We start from the raw sequence: 19,608 nt of genomic DNA, 5'->3' as shown, positions 1-19,608 counted from the left end.
GTTTTTGTGTCTGCCCTTTCATATGAAGGAGATTGTTCAGCAGGTGTCCCTGTGAGTGAGTCATACAGCCAGGGGAACGGAGATGAGCTAACTTTGTAACTTAGCCGACTTTGCCTCTGTGTATGATTGGTCGTCTGAAGTCCCATTGGGTGAATCTCTTTGTGTTGCCAGTGATGACAATGGGAGGAAACTCAGTTGCGTTTGTGCGTGTGCAAGTTTCCACTGTGTAATGTATTTCCAGTGACACCCAGGTTGGTGTGCACTTGTGTTTTCCTCTCATTGTAAAAGTGATTCCAAAACCGTCTGTCTCATTGTCCTTTGGTCTTTTCATGTGCTCCACAAGGCAGGAAAAGTGGGTCAGGGAAATGGCCGCTTTGTGCTCTGGACTCTGAGGATAACCGCTCTCCAAAACCTCTGAGCTGATAACACAGCGTTAATATTCTCCATCTTATTAAGTTCACCATTGTTTACCCAATGGCTTGATCCACCAGTGGAGGCCAGATATGATTTGTTTGAGGTTTATATTCATATAACCCACTCCTCACATGTGGTTTTTATGCACTGGAGAAGAACCCCTCCCCCCATCTCTTTGTCTTATGCCTCGTTTGATCTGATCATTTTCCCTATGGCTGTTCGTCAACAGTCCACTCATACTAATACAAGCAGGAAGGTCTACTTTGTTATTTCATCTCCAAATTAAATAGTTTCAGGCCTTTTCCTGAACATGTTTGAGGTGCACAACTTCCATTTTCCTTATATCTGATTGTGATCCCCAGCTTTCTAACATTCTCAAAATGTTAAAAGGCCAATAATAGAATACGATGTCTTTTTTTTTCCAATCGGGGCTCATTTTTGTGATTTAGAATATATGTGTTTTTTCCAGAACACATGGCCTTATTGTGAAGTGGGATCTACAGTAAACTTGAGGTTGAACAAGGTGTTGTCTATGGCTTTAAAGGAATAGTTTCACAGTTAGCTAGCCTAGCAAAGTTGAAAGTTTAGGGATGCCACAGTGAGAGAAGATTCCCACCACTGAATGGAAGAGTAACAACACTAACTTAACCCATTATATCTGATGATGCTCAGAGCTCTTTCTTTAATCGTCAATGATGGTTGGCTTCAACCTCTCCATACACATACCAAAGGTTTACAAATTCACTTTATCGGGTTCCCTATTAGCGTTGGATTTAAACCAAAATACTTACACATCAACTCCTTCTGCTCTTGCATCGTAAAGAGTGAAAAGCGTCTCCTGCTTCTCAAAAGTAGTTTGTTTGTTGAAGGTGGGCTGCTAGGCTCATAGCTTAAAATGAACTAAATGTTATCTGCGTAAGGCCAAACAGTATATAACACTGCTACCAACGACCAATGCTGCTTGCCTTTTAAAAGGTACAAAACGTTTATAGATGCAATATTTGCACAACTGTTACAAAAATGCCAAAAGGCAGAATTTCCCGCCTTTTGCTGCATTATTCAGATGTTTCCTTCATCCTTTGTAGGGCTTTGCCATGAGAGTGCTGCTTTGGGCGCTTGACCTTATTATAAATATACCCTGGCAATGTGGTATTGCGTTTCCATAAAGTTACAAGACATTTGCTGGGTCCCACGTCATCAGAGGCTTTTTTTTAAGGTGTGTTCACCTTGTGTGACTTTGATCACTGGCTTGTTTTTCCAGTCTGTGTTTATTTCCCCATAAAAAGCAAAAAAGTAAAAACGATGTGTTCCTTCTGAGCTCTCTCATGTTCTTAATGTCTCCCTTCATCCATGAAGTAGAAACATAAAGGCTTTGGATAAGGAACACTTATAAACTCAAGAGAGACATTTTTCTACTTGCATGGATGCTTTTCGCCATGGTGAATTCCTTTTGTGTCATTCTTACTTTAGCACGAGGATGTAGACCTCTTTTTGCTACTACCGTTCAGTCATAATGATTCTCTGGCAAACATTGGAAGGCAGTTTTTCTCAGCTTCCAGTCACTACATATATCAAAGTAAAAAAGTGGTTGTGTCAAACACTTTTTTCAATATTGATTATTTTAAATCATCCTGAAGGGAAAAGGTCCAGGGAGTGATGATATTGTCGGATATTTATAGCAAGTAGACAGCAGGGTGCAATCTGAATCGGTTGCCTCTGAAACTATTTTCACCACTAGCCGAGGGAAAGATGCTCTACCATCTAAAGCAGCATTCCTCCTCAAATGCCCTTATTTGGTGAACTGCAGTAAACTCGCAGCACCGGGACCAGAGAGAAGGAGAAAAGGAGCCGTAGCCCCTAAAAAACCACAGAGGAAACGTTAGATATGCCCCAGACCCAGACATTCCACACACGGCCTGCAGCAGCAAGCCCCATACTCTGTTGATGCTAGCTCTGCTAATGTATCACTCAGTTAAACCATTAGAGGAAAGTACAGAAGCATTGCATATAGGGCTAATTAAATTAAGATGAAGACAGGAAATGGATAGATGGACTGTCATGGAGAAACGGATTCTTCCAAGATGGAGATATAATGAAACCACCCTGAGAGCTTTGTGGTGAGAAGGTCAATGACCATGAGAACATGCTGAAGGCGGGAGAGGACCGCTTTGCTTCAGAGCTGTTTCTATCTTAGATAAAAAGCATTAGGTTGCTCATGTTTTAGTCACTTTTCTACTGTGTTCTCTATTTTGAATCCATCTTTGTTGATTTCCATGATGGCAGTTTCAGAACAAGCTAGTCTGGCAGTTACTATCAGTAAGGAGTTTTGATGGAGGCTGCTGGGCTGAGGCACGTACCATATTAATGGCAGTCTCCACAGCTTCCTGGGGAGGACTTGTCTTTGGCTCGGCCTGTAAAAACCTCCAGGAGGATTTATTATTTATGGAGTGGGTGTACTCCACCTAATTCTAAAGTTGTTTTTCCATTCCATTTTCATAGTTTTCTTGAAGGGTTACTGCTGGGCATTGACTGCAATATAAAGGAAAACATTGTAGCTTGTGGTAGTTGCCTTATAGACACATCCCTGTTTCAGTTCAGCATTTCAGCCTCCTGTGGGTTGTATTGTTTCGTTGAGTGTGTTGATGTGGCCTCTTGTGACATGTCAGCCAGAGTGACGGGGATCTCAAGAGTTGCCTCTGAGAAAGTTGTTTGTTTTAATAATATCCCATTGCAAAGCTAAAAATAGTCAGCCCCCGAGAAAGCAGACACAATGGGAGGATATGGAATTGGCCCAGCAGTGTAGGGATAAAAACCCATGACAATTCTCTTGCGTTTGAATGGTTGACTTGGCAGAAAGAGTTCCTTTGTTTTGGTGCCAGTAGCAGTGGGCAGTTTGTAGAAAACATGTTGTGTTTATCTCTCAAGACCAGGATTACTGGACCTAAGAAACCCAGACTCCACCGAAGCAACAAATAACTCAGAAAACTGGCCTTCAGTCTTACTACCACTATATGGAAGAACAGTAGGATGTTTCCACAGCTGAGCATCTGTTGGATCAAAGAGTATGTCTTTGGTCCATAAAACCCTTTACAGCTCAGCTACTGGTTTAAGTGTTATTGATAGAATGAAGAGCTAGAAATCTGTGTTTCAGTTAACAACTTTTTCTAAATAAGGGATTAACCAATTTTTCTATCACCTGTCAGAGTTTTCTAAAGCCCAACGTGACAACATCATCAAATGCTCATTTTTGTCTATCCTACCAAACAGTTTAAAAGCACAATATATTATGTTTGTAGTCAATAAAGCCAAGGAAAGCAGCAAATTGGCAACAATTAAAAGCTCAAATTTGACATATTTGCTTATATATTTCGCTTATATTTCACAATTCTCATTTTCGAAATATCACCGGGATAGTGTTGTCACCACGTTTCACCTCACTGCAGGGTTCACCACAGTTCTCCACCGCTACTTCAACTCCTCAAACATGATTGTTTCTTTATAGTGAAGGAAATTCTTCCACAGCTTCTCAGTTCTAAAGTGTGACGCAGTTTGATTGCCATATTTGGCAGCCCCCATGGGTTTACAGGCAGATCTTTATAAAGCTGGATCTGTGCTCAGTGGCCTTAAAAGGAGCTGGAAAGGGACCCAGCACCTGTTTTACATCTGTAGCAGTGAAGCCTGATAACAGAGCTGCAGGAATCAGAGCAGACACAGAGAAAAGGTTGGAGAAGCTTAGGTGGTTTCTTTCAGCGGTGTTGACGAGACGATTAGCAATCCGCTTCAAATGACATTGAATTTGTTCCTTTTTGAATTAAGATATTGAGATTTTTCAGTGTTTTGTGTCAGACACAGTTCTGCGTTCTTCAGTGATTACGCACAAAGCAGCTTAAGTGTGGAATCACATCGCTGTCATCTCCCCCTTTCACTCGGTGTCTGCTACAAGTGAAAGGATTTGCCTAGTTACCATGGCAATCTGATGACAACAACGGAGAGTCCATACAGTTCAGGCGCTGAAACCTGCCTCCTGAAAAGACAGACTGATGAGAAACCAGGGATTGGTACAGACTTCATGTGAAGTCAGCCGAGCCAAGTCTGTGAAACACTGAGGCATGTTTTCCCCCGGATCTTCTCAGTTCCAGTTTTGAAACGTGATACCCATGATATCAGTGTTTAGCTGGGCAGTCTCCCATACAGCATTGTGGACTTAACTGACACGGACATAGATGGAAACAAACCAGTGACTCAAGCATCCTGTTTAAGTGTGTCCTCTTTTCATGTTCTAACATTTCGTTCAGCACATTCCGTTAAACTAAGTCTAAACTTTGCCATAATTGTACTATTTTTTCCTCTGGTTTATTAAGTAGTAAGTGCTCATACATTCCAGTTTCTATTAAATCAAATCAATAAATCACGTTTTATTTCTACGTCCAACATCATATTTCCACATTTGTCCCGGGGGGCTTTACAGTGTGTAGAGCATACGTCACCCTCTGACCTTACACCCTCCCAGTTGATAAGGAAAAAACTCCCAAAGAAACCACAAAATCATTCGTACAGAACATAGACAATCCCAATTTAAAAAAAAGCTAAGTTAACTTATGTAAATAAAAAAGATTGATCCAGGGTGATATCAAAAAGCAATCCGGTGCTGCCAATAAATAGTAACTTGGGCGTCAGGCGAGATCACGGCAACTGATACTGAGTGAGCAACGTGCATTTATGGAACATGAGTTCAGAAAGAGAAAAGTTGGAGAAGAGAGCTGTAAGATAAAAGGTGAACATCCCACACAAGCCTAAAGGAGCATAACTAGGGGAGCCTGAGCCAGCCCTAACTTAAAGCGTTATCCAAAAGGAAATCCAGGTGTTGTGTATAAGCTAATACACTGGCTAATAGATCGTGTTGTGTCTCCTCTAGCCAAGCACTCTGCCTCAGGGCACAGTGAACATGAACATCTGTGTGGATGTGATCGACGCAGAGCCCAAGACGGGTCAGAAGAACTCGCTGTGCATCATGACCCCGGACCAGGAATACTTCATCAGGGGAGAGAATAAAGAGATCATCAACGGGTAAGTTGTCTTGATTCATCTGCATTTGATTGGCTAAGATGAGCAGACACACATATCAAAACCACCTTACTCCTTCTCCAGGTGGAGTGAACAGCTGGTGGTGTACCCCCGGACCAACAAGCAGAACCAGAAGAAGAAACGCAAGGTGGAGCCCACGACCTCTCAGGTAATAGTCATTACACCGTCTCTGAACGGTTCTTCTCACTTTTCTTGTTTCTGACTCTTTCATGTGTTCATCTCCAGGAGCCAGGTCCAGCCAAGGTTGCAGTGACCGGCTCTGGTATCCCAGAGGCAGAGAAGGTTCCAGACTCGAGCTCCATCATCTGGCAGGAGGAGCTGAACCAGAGAGAGGCAGAGGGGGCTTCTGTCTGGGCCCCTGCTGACCTGCCTCCAGGTTCGCCCCAGCCCGCCACAGGTGGGGAGGAATAGCAGCTTTGTATAAAACTCAACTCTGTATGAAGTGGTGCAGTGGTGATATACAGTATTTGTGTAGGCTGACCCTAGCACTGCAAGGGTTCCATAAAGTAAAAGCAATGGGATTTTACCATTGAATTTTGCAGCATCTGTGGCACACGTTGTGATGTTTGAAGCGAAAATGCAATCGCCATTAGTAAATAGTGAACGTAATGCTATAAACAAATTGCATCACAGTAGCATGACTTCAGGTCAACACCGCTAAGCTAAAGGCGGCTAATCTACGGTGTAATGGCGTTTAGTAGTCTCATTTAGACACTTGTTGGCAACTGCTGTTTTTAAGACACATAGAAGCTTAAGACAATTACAAGTTCAGGTATTCACTGACATTTTTAACGTTGTAGAATGAAAGTAAATCTCTTTAGCTTGTGTTAACCACGGTCCTTAATGAAGGCATCGAAACCAAAACCAAAAAATGCTAACTTATTACCTGGTTTATTACTCATTGTGTCACCGCTCTATAGTGTTTATACACATGTATTAGCAATAACATTTATGGAAAACACATAACAAAGTAAAGCTAATGATTTATAGTTTTAAAAGTTAACGTGTCATGGCGTGTTTTGCTCCTCTTGTCTAGGTGACTGTGCACCCCAGGGCTCTGACGTTAGCTCGGTGAATGGCGACGAGGTGGACCGGGGCAGCATGGCGCTGCACGGTTCTGCTCCCCAGCCCCCCAGTGGCCTGCTTTCCCCGACAGGCTCGTGCTCCAGCCTGGGGGGCGTCCCGCGCTGCCTCTCCCCTGCACCCAGCGACCCCTTCCCCTCCGGCAGCTCCCTTCTCTCTAACGGCTCCCACATCAGCGGCTCGGTCAGCTCTCTGGACTCGGACGCCAGTGGCAGCACTGTGACGAGCAACGAAAGCCATCCAGCAAACCAGAGGGGGGGCCACGCCTTCAGCCACCACGACACGCCGCGGTCTCGGAGGCTGGAGGCCGAGGCCAGGAAGGCGGAGAAGAGGAGCCGCTACAGGAGCCCCGACAGGCAGGAGAGGGACGCCGTCCTCAGCCCCGAGAGGAGGTCAGTGTCCATAACAGCCCCAAGAATGACCCTTTATAATCTCGCCTTTTTTATTTTGTTGCAGATTTATTTAGAAGATAGTTGAGAACATTTCACCAGTTACAAAAAAAATAGACTTGCAGTTACAGGGAGTAATAAAGGTTTCTGATAAGGAAGCTGTATGAATTGAAACCTTCCCCTTCTCATTATCCCCCTTTTTTTTATGTGCATCTTTTTCATAAACTTTATACATTACAGGGGGATGTAAGGTAACAGAGATGTACATCGAGATAGTATGGGACAATCCCAGAGGTTATAGTTATAATATTTAGCTAAGCGAAAGCTAGCTTTCCTTTTGGTTGAAGAACTGGACATCAGCGCAGTGTTTAACTCGATAAAGTGTGGCCGTGTCTGTCGAATAAAGGAAACTCATTCAGACCGTAGCTTGGTAAATCTATTCATTTGGAGGCGAGGAGAAAAAGTATTTCTTCCATTATGTATATTTCCTTAAGTATATATAACCATTCTTCAATTGTGGGGGAGTTAGAGATCAGCCAGTGCTTCGTGATGGTTTTTTTTACAAGCAGTTCTATAGTCTCGTTTTATCTTGCCTTTCTATATTTCAGAGGATCCAAAATTTGAGACTAAAACAGTAGGCAACCTTTAGAGAAAAACATGTTGCAACAGGCAAACATACTTAATTTTTAAGGCAGAAACTATTCATCCCAAAGTAAAACTACTGGCATTGTTTGATAGTTTGTTTAAGGTATTTAAATTAAAAAAATATATATGCAACTTAAAAATGACCTGAATAGACATATGGCTGGATAGTCTCTAGATTGCGGTACATTTTGTACATTTTCTTTTTTTATTAGCCAGACATCTTATTTTTATATCTTATCTTTTAAGTGTTATCGAACCTCCATAAAAGCTGAAATGCATAATGTCCTCAGTGCAACACCATGCTTTCAGATAACCCTAATGACACCAGAGGACTTTACACAACTGTGTTCAACTAAGTATACTGCAGTATACTGCCTTTTTAAAGTTCTGTCTTTTTTCTGCCTGTTCTATCCTTTCTGGTTCACTGACAGTACAGTCAATATCTAAAAACACTTGAGATAAAGCTCTAGTTTATCTACGTTTTAAATGCTGGTTTTGAAAAGTGTGTGTAGTGGACCCACCCATGCCTGGCAGTGAGGTTTGAACAAGGACACATGAACACTTTAGAGAAAGAGCTTTACTGAGCCTGATAACACCTAGTTGTCCTTGTTGATAGTTGTGTATTTAATCAGCCTTATTTAACCTGATCAACCGGGTCAGTGGACTGCTTTCTTGGAACCTCACCACCCTACCCAAACACTGTGGGCTCAAAATACTTAGCTTATCCCATTATAGGCCCTTACACAGACAGTGACGCACAAACTACCAACGTTCTTGATGTGCACACAAGCACATCAGGCTGTACATACTGAGATTTCTTATGCCATTTGAATATGTTACTTTCCTAACTAACTGTAGGTGTAATTTGTATAAAAACACAGAACCTTTACTTTGTGTTGAGTATTCTATCACTGATGCTGTTCATAAAGGAGTCGCAGGTCTTACACAAACAGCAACTTTACAAACAAACCAACCGAGTGAGTGGGGGTCATCATTTTCCTTCCACAGTCGGCTTCCTGCTGCATTCTGTCCCTCCATCCATGCCAGCTGTGAAAGGAAAAAGAGGTGGAGAGGAAAGTAGGAGGAGTGCCCACCTACAGCCCATAAACACGTTACTGGTCCACTTGAAACCCTTTTTCGGAGACACAAGCTTTATGTCTATACAGACATGCCCATACACAGCCAGGGAGTCCTTGACCTTTTCAACCTTATCAGATATGAACCTGATTACAGCGGGAAAAATTAAGAGACCACTTCAGCAATATCATTTTCTCTGGTTTTATTATTTATAGGTATGTCTTTGAGTTAAATGACTTTTTCTTTTCTTTTATTGTATTCTCTAAAATACTGACAGTTTTCCTCTGTTGGAATTAAAAAAAACAATGGACTGGCTGCCATAAATGTAGAGATAAAGATTTAAGAAAGATGTGGAGTGGTCTCTACATTTTTCCAGAGCTGTATGTAAGGGTCAAGGGCTGTGAGAACACTTATTTGCTGCAGCTAGATATCAATGCCTCTTAGAAGGTGTAGACTGACGGATAATGATAATGGCTGTCCTCAGTCTGTTCCAAATAATTGCACACATTTTAATGGGCCTTATTATGCTTTTTGGGGTATACCCTCTTCTGTAATGTGTTGTCATGCATGTAAATGGTCTGCAGAGGCTAAAATCCCTTTGTCAGAGGGGGTTTCTCTTTCTTTCCCTTTTTTTTTGTCATCATTCTATCCTTTGTAGTAGATTTTGATTAAATAGGCACTAGTATTTGCTATATATTAGGAGATTTTCTAAAGAAGGGCGAGTGTTCTTCGCCCTGATAAGGATCATACTTAAACCTAACACCCTGTTTTAGATTGAAAATGCCCCTATTCCCTCATAATAAGAAAAGATGCATTCAAACAGTGCTTGGCTGCGGACGTGGTGGTTGATATGACGCTACCTCATAGTTTTGGGGCAAAGAACTGCCAAATAGTTATTCTGAATATTTCTTTTGAGCCCATCAGCAAAATAACTTGAGACAAGAGAACCTCACAGGGGGGGTTTGGCCTCACACTGTCCTATTCCTCTCCTTCGTTCCCTTTTAAGGACTGCAGCTTTCACTCAAGAGTCCCCAAATAAGGGCACCATTTAGGCAAATGAGTAATATAATATTTCTCTCTGCCTCTCACCCTCTTCCTCTCTAGTGCAGATTCTTCTGTCATGTAACAAAAGGCCTGTGTGGGAACCTGTCAGAGTTGGCAGGGTACTGTGTCACAGTTTGAGGAAGGGTGCATATGGACAGCAGAGCGGAGGCTGCTGTTTGGATCTTTGGTCCAATGAACCCTCCAGATCTATCAACGGGGGAGAGGAAGTGGCAATTTAGAGAACAAAGAGATTAAACGATATAAATAAATCTGCTAATGGTTTCATTGCAGTTGTGTTATAAAACACATTTAATCCTTAGACATTCAGCCTGGTGTATATGTCAAAACTCATAAATACATTTAAACATTCGTCACAAAAAAGAACATTTGGGAACATTTAATCTTTAATGGCGTCATATCTTTTTAAATCCATTATCTGATTTGGCTCATCGAAACAGTTCTGTACATGCGCTGAAGCATAAACAAAAAAACATTAAAGAGGCCCTTTATTGGTTTCTCTCTTTCCTCTAGTGTGTTCTATGGGGTTTTGTGCATGTAAATGGTCCGCAAAGGCTAAAATCCCTGTCTTCCCTCCAGAGTGAGTTTTTCTCCCACACACTTCCACCCCTGCCTAAAAACACCTCCATTGGACTCTGTTGGTTACATTCGGAACATAGTGACATCACTTTGTAACACTCGCGCTTCTATTGGCTAGCGCTCCAACACATTAAACGCGATAGGCTAAAGGGCGGGACATCTCAGAGTGGTTGGCCAATCACAACAGAGCCGGCCAGCCACCCAATCAGAGCAGACTTGGCTCTGGTTTCAGACAAAGGGTGAAAAGAGGTGCAGCAGCACAGGCAGTATGAGAAAAATAAAGAGGTTTTTGAACATTAAAGCATGAAGACATGTCCCAGTAGAGGCATTTATGAACCTGAATATGAGCAGAATATATCCTCTTTGTGGGGACTTTACTTTCTAGTTCAGATCCTGAGTTCAGTGCCTGTAACTACTTAATTGGAAAGTGTTATAAGATTATATTTTCTGACAGTATGTTCCATAGGCTTTACTGCTTCTCGGCACCATTATCACACAAAGACAAGGTTCAATGAATTTCATTATCAGATGCACAGTAGCTACAGTGTAGTTATGGCAATGAAAATGTTAAGTCCCGAGCTCCTCCAACAATGCAACATATTATAAATAGGACACAAGACAAAATAAGAAAATATTTTTCATTGAGAAAAATAAAAGATTGATAATATGTAGGACATACTAAATGTATTGTTTTTGGTTTGTCTAATATGTGTGTGTCTGTGGTTTGATTTGCAGTCGCTCCGGTGTTATCGAGAAGTTGGAGGCCTTGGAACTGGAGAATCCAGAGAAAATGGAGGTGGAAGAGTCGGGGGGGACTGGATCCAGACAGGGCCGGAGTGAGCACAGACGCTTCAACAGAGAGGTAACACTGCTGTGTGTGTGTGTGTGTGTGCGTGTGTTTGATCTAATAGTGCCTCCATTGTTCAGCAGTTTACATTAGATATAGAAGAACTTATAATCGGTGTTTCTGAACAACATCCTGTGTGCTCGCCGTTTGGACCTACCAGCATGGGTTTTATCCCCCCCCCCCCCCCCCCCCGCCCTAGCTTTTCCCCACACTCTTCTATCTTTTTCCTTCACCCTTGGCCTCCTCCCTCTATCGCTCCCTCTCTCTGTCCTGTCTTTGTTTTGGTTTTAGATCAGAGGTCAGCAGCGTGTGCTGTTTTCATTTCGTTTCCATTCTGTGGCGGGATTCCCCTGGAGATTATTCCTCCCTTTCCCACCCTGGCTCTCTGTGCTCGGACTGAACCACTTGAAACCCAATTTCAGGAGAATAGAAACCTCACACACTGATTCACAAAGTCACAGTCAAGCACTGTTACACACTTGAATTTTGTGTCCCGGCCTAGATCTGTGTCAGTCATAAACAGAGGAAAATATCACGCATGTTTACAGATAAAGAAGATGGCTTATGTGCCTCCCCTTTTTCTAGCACACAAGCTTTAGGTCATTCAGACTGTTACTGTAACACAACACACACACATATGTAGGTTTGGCAAAGTTAGCCTCATGCTAATAGTGTGTGTTTTGTTTTCAATCCTTTTGCTTCAGTGAGTTAATCCTTACAAAACATGTGGGTTTGACAAAGAAGGAGTATGTTTATGACATTTTTCCACAGCAACACCTAAACAGACCAAATGACATGATGTGCTATTGATGATCTGTGATTTCTGTGTTTCCTGTTTAAAGTGGCCCTAATAAGCTCATTTTCAGGTCCATAATAGTGTGTTTTGCCTCTACTGGGACATTTACATGCTTTAATATTCAAAAAGCTCTTTATTTTTCTTGTACTTCCTGTGCTGCAGCACCTCTTTTCACCCTCTGTCTGAAACCAGAGCCCCGTCTGCTCTGATTGATCTCTGTTGTGATCGGCCAGCTGCTTAGAGATGTGTAGGAAACTCCTTTGCAGACCATTTACATGCACACAAATCTATACAACACACTACAGGAAAGGGAAACCGCCAACAAGCATAATAGGGCCTCTTTAATGTCAAATATTCAAAAAGTGATTTTTCTTCTGCGAAAATAACTTCAATATGGTTGTGTTGTCTAGGAGCAGAGACATGACGTCGGTTCGGATTTTCCCTCCGCCCTGCCGCCTCTGAGGAGAGCCAAGTCCCTGGACAGGAGGACCACTGAGTCCGTCATGACAGTAAGTGTTTACTCTCATCTCCCTTTCATTAAAAAAGTTGCAGCAGTCATCTGTGCGGCTTTCTCTGTGACTCCCAAAGGTTAAAGCATTTCAACCACATGTTTTCATAGAGGAATACATATCTCCATGCCCACAGTGTGTTTGTCTTTGTTAATAAATGGCAGGAAGCTGGGGCTAGTTACTCCAGTGTTACACAGGATATGTGATATAATGCTTAACATTAACAGTGTATGTGTGTGTGTGTGTGGGGGGGGTCAGGCTCTCTTTCCTCCAACTTTACAGCTACATTGAGTTTTTGATTTTTAGATTCAAACGTAATTAGGTAACTAGTTAATTGTTTAGCATTTTCACATTAAAATTATAATTAAATATATTTATTTTGTAAATGGTCCTTTGTCTGCTTGTTGTCAACAATTCTGAAAGAAACGTTACAGTATTTGAGCTACAAACTAAAACTATATTACTTGTAGACTAGATTGTAAGATGTATCAAGATCATTGAAACATTTTTCTGAATGTTTTGACATTCCAATTGTTTTAAATTCCCTCCAGAGCCTGAGTGTTTTAGTATTTCCCTGCTCTCGCAGACAAAGCCTCTCCTGTTCCGCTCAGCTGTCTTATCCAGGGTCAGCATCAGTGCAAGGTCTTCAGCTGTGTGAGAGAGGCTGCTGGGTTGTTATTAAGGCTAAAGGCTATATTCAGTTTTGAGTTGGGAGAATTCAAAACTGATAGTCTATCTCCCATTTGTACTGGGGTAATAGTAGTGCATGGATGATGTGTGTTTTTTTTTAGGCTGACTCAGAATTTAGCATCCCTCAACAAAAACCATTAGGATTTTTCCATTTTATTTTTGATAAAATCGTTGGCAAACATATTTTAATCACACTTACACATTTTGTTCAGCAGGACAATCTCCACATATTACCACCACTTTTTTAAAAGTTTAAAAAAAATGCAATCTCCAGAAGTAGAAATCTAACATTAAGTTGTGAAGGGACTACATCAGGGCAAGCCCCCAGGAAGTGCTCTGGACTCTGAGGAAAATGTTCGTAGTGGCCAAACGGCGGTACTACAACTTCTGTATCAGTCCGTGACGGTACCCGGCCCAGAAATACTTTTCCCCATTGACTTACATTGGGAAAGAGACGTCTGTAAATCAGCAGATACATTTTAAAAAACTAAATGAACTACCCAGTATGAACCTTTTTATAGCCCTTATTTGAGAGATTAGTTCCTTACATTTGTAAAATACGTTAAAAACGGACTCAGATTTATTTTTTCTCTCCATTAATTTGACTGAGCTGAGAGCAGTAGATTGGGGAGGAACTCAACTGCCCGTGCTCTATGCTCTTGACAGCCATGATGGGTCATTTTTGACGTTTGGCCCTCGAAAATCTCAGGCAATTTTGTCTTAGTGCTCCAATGAGCAGCTCTCATAGGAATGAACGAGGCCCCGCCTCCCAGTTCTTATTATACATCCATGCATCAGTGTCACATGACTTCACGTCACAACCTCGAAGCTAAAGGCGGCTAATGTTCGGCATGATAACGTTTATTAGTCACATTTAGTCACTCCTAGCAATCGGCGTATTTAAGACTTGTAATAGCTTCAGACATTCACCAGCTGGGTTGTTTCTTACGTATTTTATGTCGTATAATATATCATAAATATCTCATCAGCTGGTGTTAACCACAGACTTTATTTCACGCATCAAAAACAAAAAGCTTGACCGGAAGGGCTGAAACACTAACTCATTTAGGGTTTAAAGTCTCATTCCTGCACCATTCTATTGCGAAAACAGGAAGTGGAAACATTAATGATCCATACAGCTATGTTCAGCAGCATTTTGAGTTTTTCCTAATGTTTCTTCGGCCATTGTGTGGTGGTGCGAGGGTTTGGATGATGTAGGCCTTACCTCCATGCTGCGGAGACCCCCTCCTCCTCCTCCCCTCCTCTCCAGGTTATACTCTTCACTCTGCTGTGTGCAGATTTTGCCCGCTGCGTGTATTCATTGCATTTTCTCTGTGCTATCCGAGAGGGTGTGTGTATGTCAGTTTGTGAGTGACAGAGTCTATCACAGTGTACCACTGCTTCCTGAGGCCACCATTCACGTGTGTATTTGTCTTCATTTGTGTGGAATCACAGCAGAATACAATAGTAATGAGCACTGTGTTCTGCATCCCCAGCTGGAGAAGCACAGAGCGACACATCTGGCAGAAGTTGGCCCTAACCAGTGGATCACATTTAGACAGTGTCACATCTTAATGTGTTTTTGATCCATCGGTAGGGTCAACTTCTGCCCTCAGCTGACTCAGTGAGCATGTGTTTTTGCTGCTCTTGTGTTTTACAGTGACAAAATATGTTTTTCACTTGAATTTGTCATTTAAGGAATGGATGAATGTGTAGTCTGCTTTATTATTCTATATTTGAAGGTAGGTTTTTGTTAAATAATAAAAGCCTTAATGTATATTTAATAATACAAATAAAAAAGGTAAGTGTTGTGTCTTGTATTTGATTGATTTTGGGGTAATTTTGCATGTTCTTTTTTGTTTTTCCGTTCTAATTCAGACCGATGTTTTCAAATGTTCTTTTTCTTTTCTAGCCGGATTTACTGAACTTCAAGAAAGGTTGGATGGTGAGGCTGGATGAGCAAGGCCAGGTACTTAATCTACCTTTTTTTTAAAGAAATTTTAATAAAAAATGAAAGTTTGAAAAAGAAAAGAAAAGAACAAGAGTGCCAAGTAACTTAAAAAGTATATGTTTTTATGTTTTAGCAGAATATATTCTGATTCAAAAATATCACAAGTAACTTTAAATTCTGTACACATTTATTTTAAGTTGCAGAAAGTAACGATACTATTTTAGTTTTTATTAATCGCATCAAAAGCTAGTCTCCAGCTGATGCACTCTTAAATGTCCGTTGCATTCTATGGTCTTTACAGAGGTGTGGTTACACTTTGATGTTGTATCTTCAATGGATTTAAAGACCAAGGCTGAAGGCTTCAAAATAGATCTTTCATAAGAAATAGAGAAAAAGGCAAACTCCGTGCCATCGTAGAGCAGATTTAATTGGCTGACTGGACGTTTAATATGGGATTTCTCCTATATATCTTATTACATTTTCATGCTCTATGGATGACGTATTTGTCTTCTTTTTTTCCTTTTTGTCAATTTAGTGGAAGAAATACTGGTTTGTTTTGACGGATCACAGCCTGAGATACTACAAGGATTCCATTGCTGAGGAGGTGAGCTTATTATTTGATGTGAACAGTTGTTGCAAATGTTTATGTTGAGCAGTTCCTTATGTATGTTTGCCCAATCATCTTTATGTTACTCAGGCCTCTGACCTGGATGGGGAGATTGACCTGTCCACTTGCTACAATGTCACTGAATACCAGGCTCAACGCAACTATGGATTCCAAATACATGTAAGAAATGTTTATACCATGACTGTTCCTTTTTTTCAGGCCTTGCGTCTGGCCAAACACTGCTCCTTTTCAGTAATCACAGAATACCTCTTGAGCTATCGCTTAATAAACCTGGTTGCTCATATCAAGTAATCTGATTGGTTTGTAGCCATGGTACAATAATAACCAAATACCACAGCCATGTCGTCAAATGTAAGGAAAACATTTTACACTGATGTGATGTCATGGTTGCATAATGACAGGGTCACAGAGGTTTTACTTTCTAACACAAAGAAGGACAATTTTAGCCTTATTTTATTTTGTAATACTATGATTATTTAAAAAAAATAATTGTATTTTATCTGATTGTATAGACTGCCTCAAGAAATAAGGGATTCAGTTATTAGGAACACAGTATAACATTTGGGAACATGAAAAGAATGTCTTCAAAGGAAGCATCCCATCTTTAAAATGTTTTTTTAAGTGGTACAAAATTGTTATCCGCTTACCACAAATAAACTTTTAAAAAGTTAGAACATTGAAGTATTAATTAATGCAGGGCAGTTGTATCACATTACATATAGACTCAGAGTGTAATTTTCATTGTGTTTTTGAATGTTCAGACCCAGGAGGGACTGCAAACGCTGTCGGCCATGACAGCAGGGATACGCAGGAACTGGATCCAAGCAGTGATGAAGAACGTCAGACCCTCCAACGCCCCTGATGTGGCAAGGTCAGTTCAACCAATACTGCTCACATTCTACACCCATTTTCTCCAGCAAAATTGAACAAGGTGAAAATAGCTGAGTGGAAAAGGAGCTAGTAGCAGACGCTAGCCCAAGACCAGAATGGTAGCAGATTGCTCAACTTTTGGGACAATGAGCACATTTTGAAGCTAAAACCTAACTTTTTCTCTGCCTTTCAGCTCTACTGAGGATCATGGCTCCTTCTCGCCATTGGAGGGTCTGGTGAGGCCAGATGTCACCCAGGACTCCCCTTCCTCTGAGGCGTCTATAGAGAGAGAATCCAAGGCAGGTGTCATAAAGAGCCGGGCACGTGAGCGCAGAAGAGAAGGCCGCTCTAAGACTTTCGACTGGGCTGAGTTCAGACCCATCGCCCAGGCTCTGGCTCAGCAGCGGGCGCAAGAGGCAGAGAGCCTCCAAGCAGGCCTGGAGCTGGAGCGCAGTCGCAGGAAAGAGGAGCGGCGGAAGCGGTATGACTCTGTGACTAACTCAGCGGTGGAGCAAACACTCGTTAAAGCTGGAGGGAGGACTGACTATGAGAGTGCAGAGGGAGCTGGACAAACAGATCCTTTAGGTCCTGTGTCTTTGGAGAGGCAGCAGAGGGTGGAGGAGGTGATTGAACAACACTGGCAACAGGTGGAGAAGACGCCCATGAGAGAGGAGAGGAGGGTGACTCTGCCCCCCCCAGTGCATTCAAGAGAGACTGCTGAGCTGGAGCTACTGCTGGAGAATTACAAGCAAGGAGTACGTTTAGTTTATTCTTTTAATTACAACTCTAGTAATGCATACACAGCAGGGTGCCTATCAGGGCAACAATAAACAGTTCAATAACTAAAAACAAATCCAGTCTCAATATTTGGTGTACATTTCTGTCATCAAGGCAGCACACTAGGTTGGTTCTAGTTCTTAAATTGTTAAATTGGCTGTTTGTCATTTATACTCAACATTTAACAAGCTAAATACTAGCATCTTCTCTGAACTGTATGTGAAATGATTACCTGTTTCATTAACATAAAATGTTTCATGTATTTTTATTACAGAAAAATTCCCCATAAAACATATTTGGCCAAATACACAAACGCCAACACGCAGAGAGCATATTACCAAGGAAACACCCAAGAATTTCAGTTTCATGTTTATCTCACAGAATGAACACTAATGAATAACAGCTGAGTACATTTCCCAGCCAAAGAGGTCGTAATACCATTTTACTTGCTAAAGGTTCTTGAGAGTGTTCATTCAAACTCTCTTCCTGCTGCTCCTGCAGATAGAGGAGCTGAAGGCTCATTTGGAGGGCTGTCACCAGCAGCTCCTCGACTCCAACAAGCACAAACAGGATCTTGAGCTGCAGCTGAGAACGGCTCTGGACAGAGAGCATGACATTCGCGCCGGTTACATCTCCCCGGTGAGTTTAAACTCTTTGTATTCATGTGCAGCTGGATTGCTTACTCTGCTATGATGGGAAATCCTGTTTTAGATTTAATGTGTGTATTCTCAACTGAGCAGTGTTTTCTCCTCCATTTTGTAACGTTCTTTGCATGTTGTATTTGTAAGAAAACGTAACTGACATCAGAGCAACACAGTTGCTATGGATATGTGCCTTTGCATGAGTTCATTGCATGTATAAAAACCCCATTGAGATCTTATAACTACATTGGCTTCTACTAGTTAATCTCCTGTCTCTGTGTTAAAGGTCTGTCTGAACTCATGCTAGTAGTTACTTCAGCATTGCATTGATTTTAGACCAAGGAATTCACATTTTGTTGATGATCAATCAAATTCTGGTTTAAAACCCAATATCACAAATATTTTTCTTTCAATATACTAAGTCACATTTATTTTTTAGCAATACACAAATGTTTCTTCCTCAGCTGGGACCAAAAACATTAAGCCCTTTTTTCACTTAAAATAAATATATATATTTCTGATGTTTTATTTTAATTTTGTGAATAAATGAGATTGATTGGAACCAACGTATTGTCATATGTTAAGTCATGCGACAACAATGCCTCTTCTTAACGTAGTTTTGAAAATTAAAATATAAAAACATCTTGCATTTATTATTTTTAGAGGTGCTTTCTGATCCAAATTCGTGTTTGGTAATCTGTAATTATAGCCCTATTCTTTTTTTCTTTTTTTACTTGTCTACAAAAATGTGATGAGTTTTTTTAAATTTAGACTGATATTATCCGTATCTGTGGTTAAACAAAACAGCTCTACTGTCTCAAATGTTTGGCTAAACATGTATGAATAACTTCTTGGCTTGTACTCTAATTATTTGCATGGACGTCAGATTCTCATCTTCTCTTAACTTCTCTACAGACCTGCCATTTGTTGTTCTGTCAACAAATAGTATACTGAAGCTATGTAATGGCATAAACATGTGATGTTTGACGAACTTCTGTGCTTTTGTGCCGATGTGTAAATGGTTTTAAGGCTGAATGATTATTTTATAGATGATTAAGTTAGGTTATGGTTCAGTAAAGTGTATGCAATTGTTGTATTGAAATGTAACACACAAATTACTTTCAATGAACTATGGAGGAAGTTTGAAAACATATTGGGACATTACATTTAAGTCGCCTATAACTATTCACTATCTCCACTCAGAAAAAATGCTTTGGTGCACGACATGAGCTTGGACCAGAGAATCTCAGAAATGTGTTAGTAGGTCCTGGTATGCCATCCATCGTTGGGTAAACCATCTAGCTGAAACTAATATTGCTTTACTTTCCCCATTAAAGTAACTTTTAACCATTTAATGTGCATGCTCTGTTGTGATTAACTAACCCTGTCCATTTAATCTCTTTCCTTTGCTTTCAATTTACACCATTCAAACCTATGGGAAGTCTTTATTTGTTTGTTTTGAATCCTTTTTAATTTACTTAATTTGGGGTCATGTGGGAAAACTTTTTGTAATGTCACTTTTTGAAATAATTTGTAGTTTACACTGAAAATGATGAGCAAGCTTT

General features: G+C 41.0%; 1 protein-coding gene across 3 annotated transcripts in view; it reads left to right on the top strand.

Annotated features, from left to right (window-relative positions):
- The window catches only part of mprip (myosin phosphatase Rho interacting protein), a 39,770-nt gene that overhangs the window by 7,919 nt on the left and 12,243 nt on the right, over window positions 1-19,608 (top strand). For all 3 annotated transcript variants that reach the window (XM_063893534.1, XM_063893535.1, XM_063893536.1), the window contains exons 4-15: window positions 5,330-5,481; window positions 5,563-5,647; window positions 5,725-5,896; window positions 6,536-6,974; window positions 11,070-11,196; window positions 12,388-12,486; window positions 15,089-15,145; window positions 15,663-15,731; window positions 15,825-15,914; window positions 16,517-16,626; window positions 16,819-17,380; window positions 17,904-18,041. In XM_063893534.1, coding sequence (XP_063749604.1) covers window positions 5,330-5,481; window positions 5,563-5,647; window positions 5,725-5,896; window positions 6,536-6,974; window positions 11,070-11,196; window positions 12,388-12,486; window positions 15,089-15,145; window positions 15,663-15,731; window positions 15,825-15,914; window positions 16,517-16,626; window positions 16,819-17,380; window positions 17,904-18,041 — 2,100 coding nt within the window. The remainder of the gene's footprint in view (window positions 1-5,329; window positions 5,482-5,562; window positions 5,648-5,724; window positions 5,897-6,535; window positions 6,975-11,069; window positions 11,197-12,387; window positions 12,487-15,088; window positions 15,146-15,662; window positions 15,732-15,824; window positions 15,915-16,516; window positions 16,627-16,818; window positions 17,381-17,903; window positions 18,042-19,608) is intronic.

This window comes from Eleginops maclovinus, chromosome 10 (genome assembly GCF_036324505.1).
Source record: "Eleginops maclovinus isolate JMC-PN-2008 ecotype Puerto Natales chromosome 10, JC_Emac_rtc_rv5, whole genome shotgun sequence".
Taxonomy (NCBI): Eukaryota; Metazoa; Chordata; class Actinopteri; order Perciformes; family Eleginopidae; genus Eleginops; species Eleginops maclovinus.
This window is presented reverse-complemented; position numbering and strand designations above follow the sequence as displayed.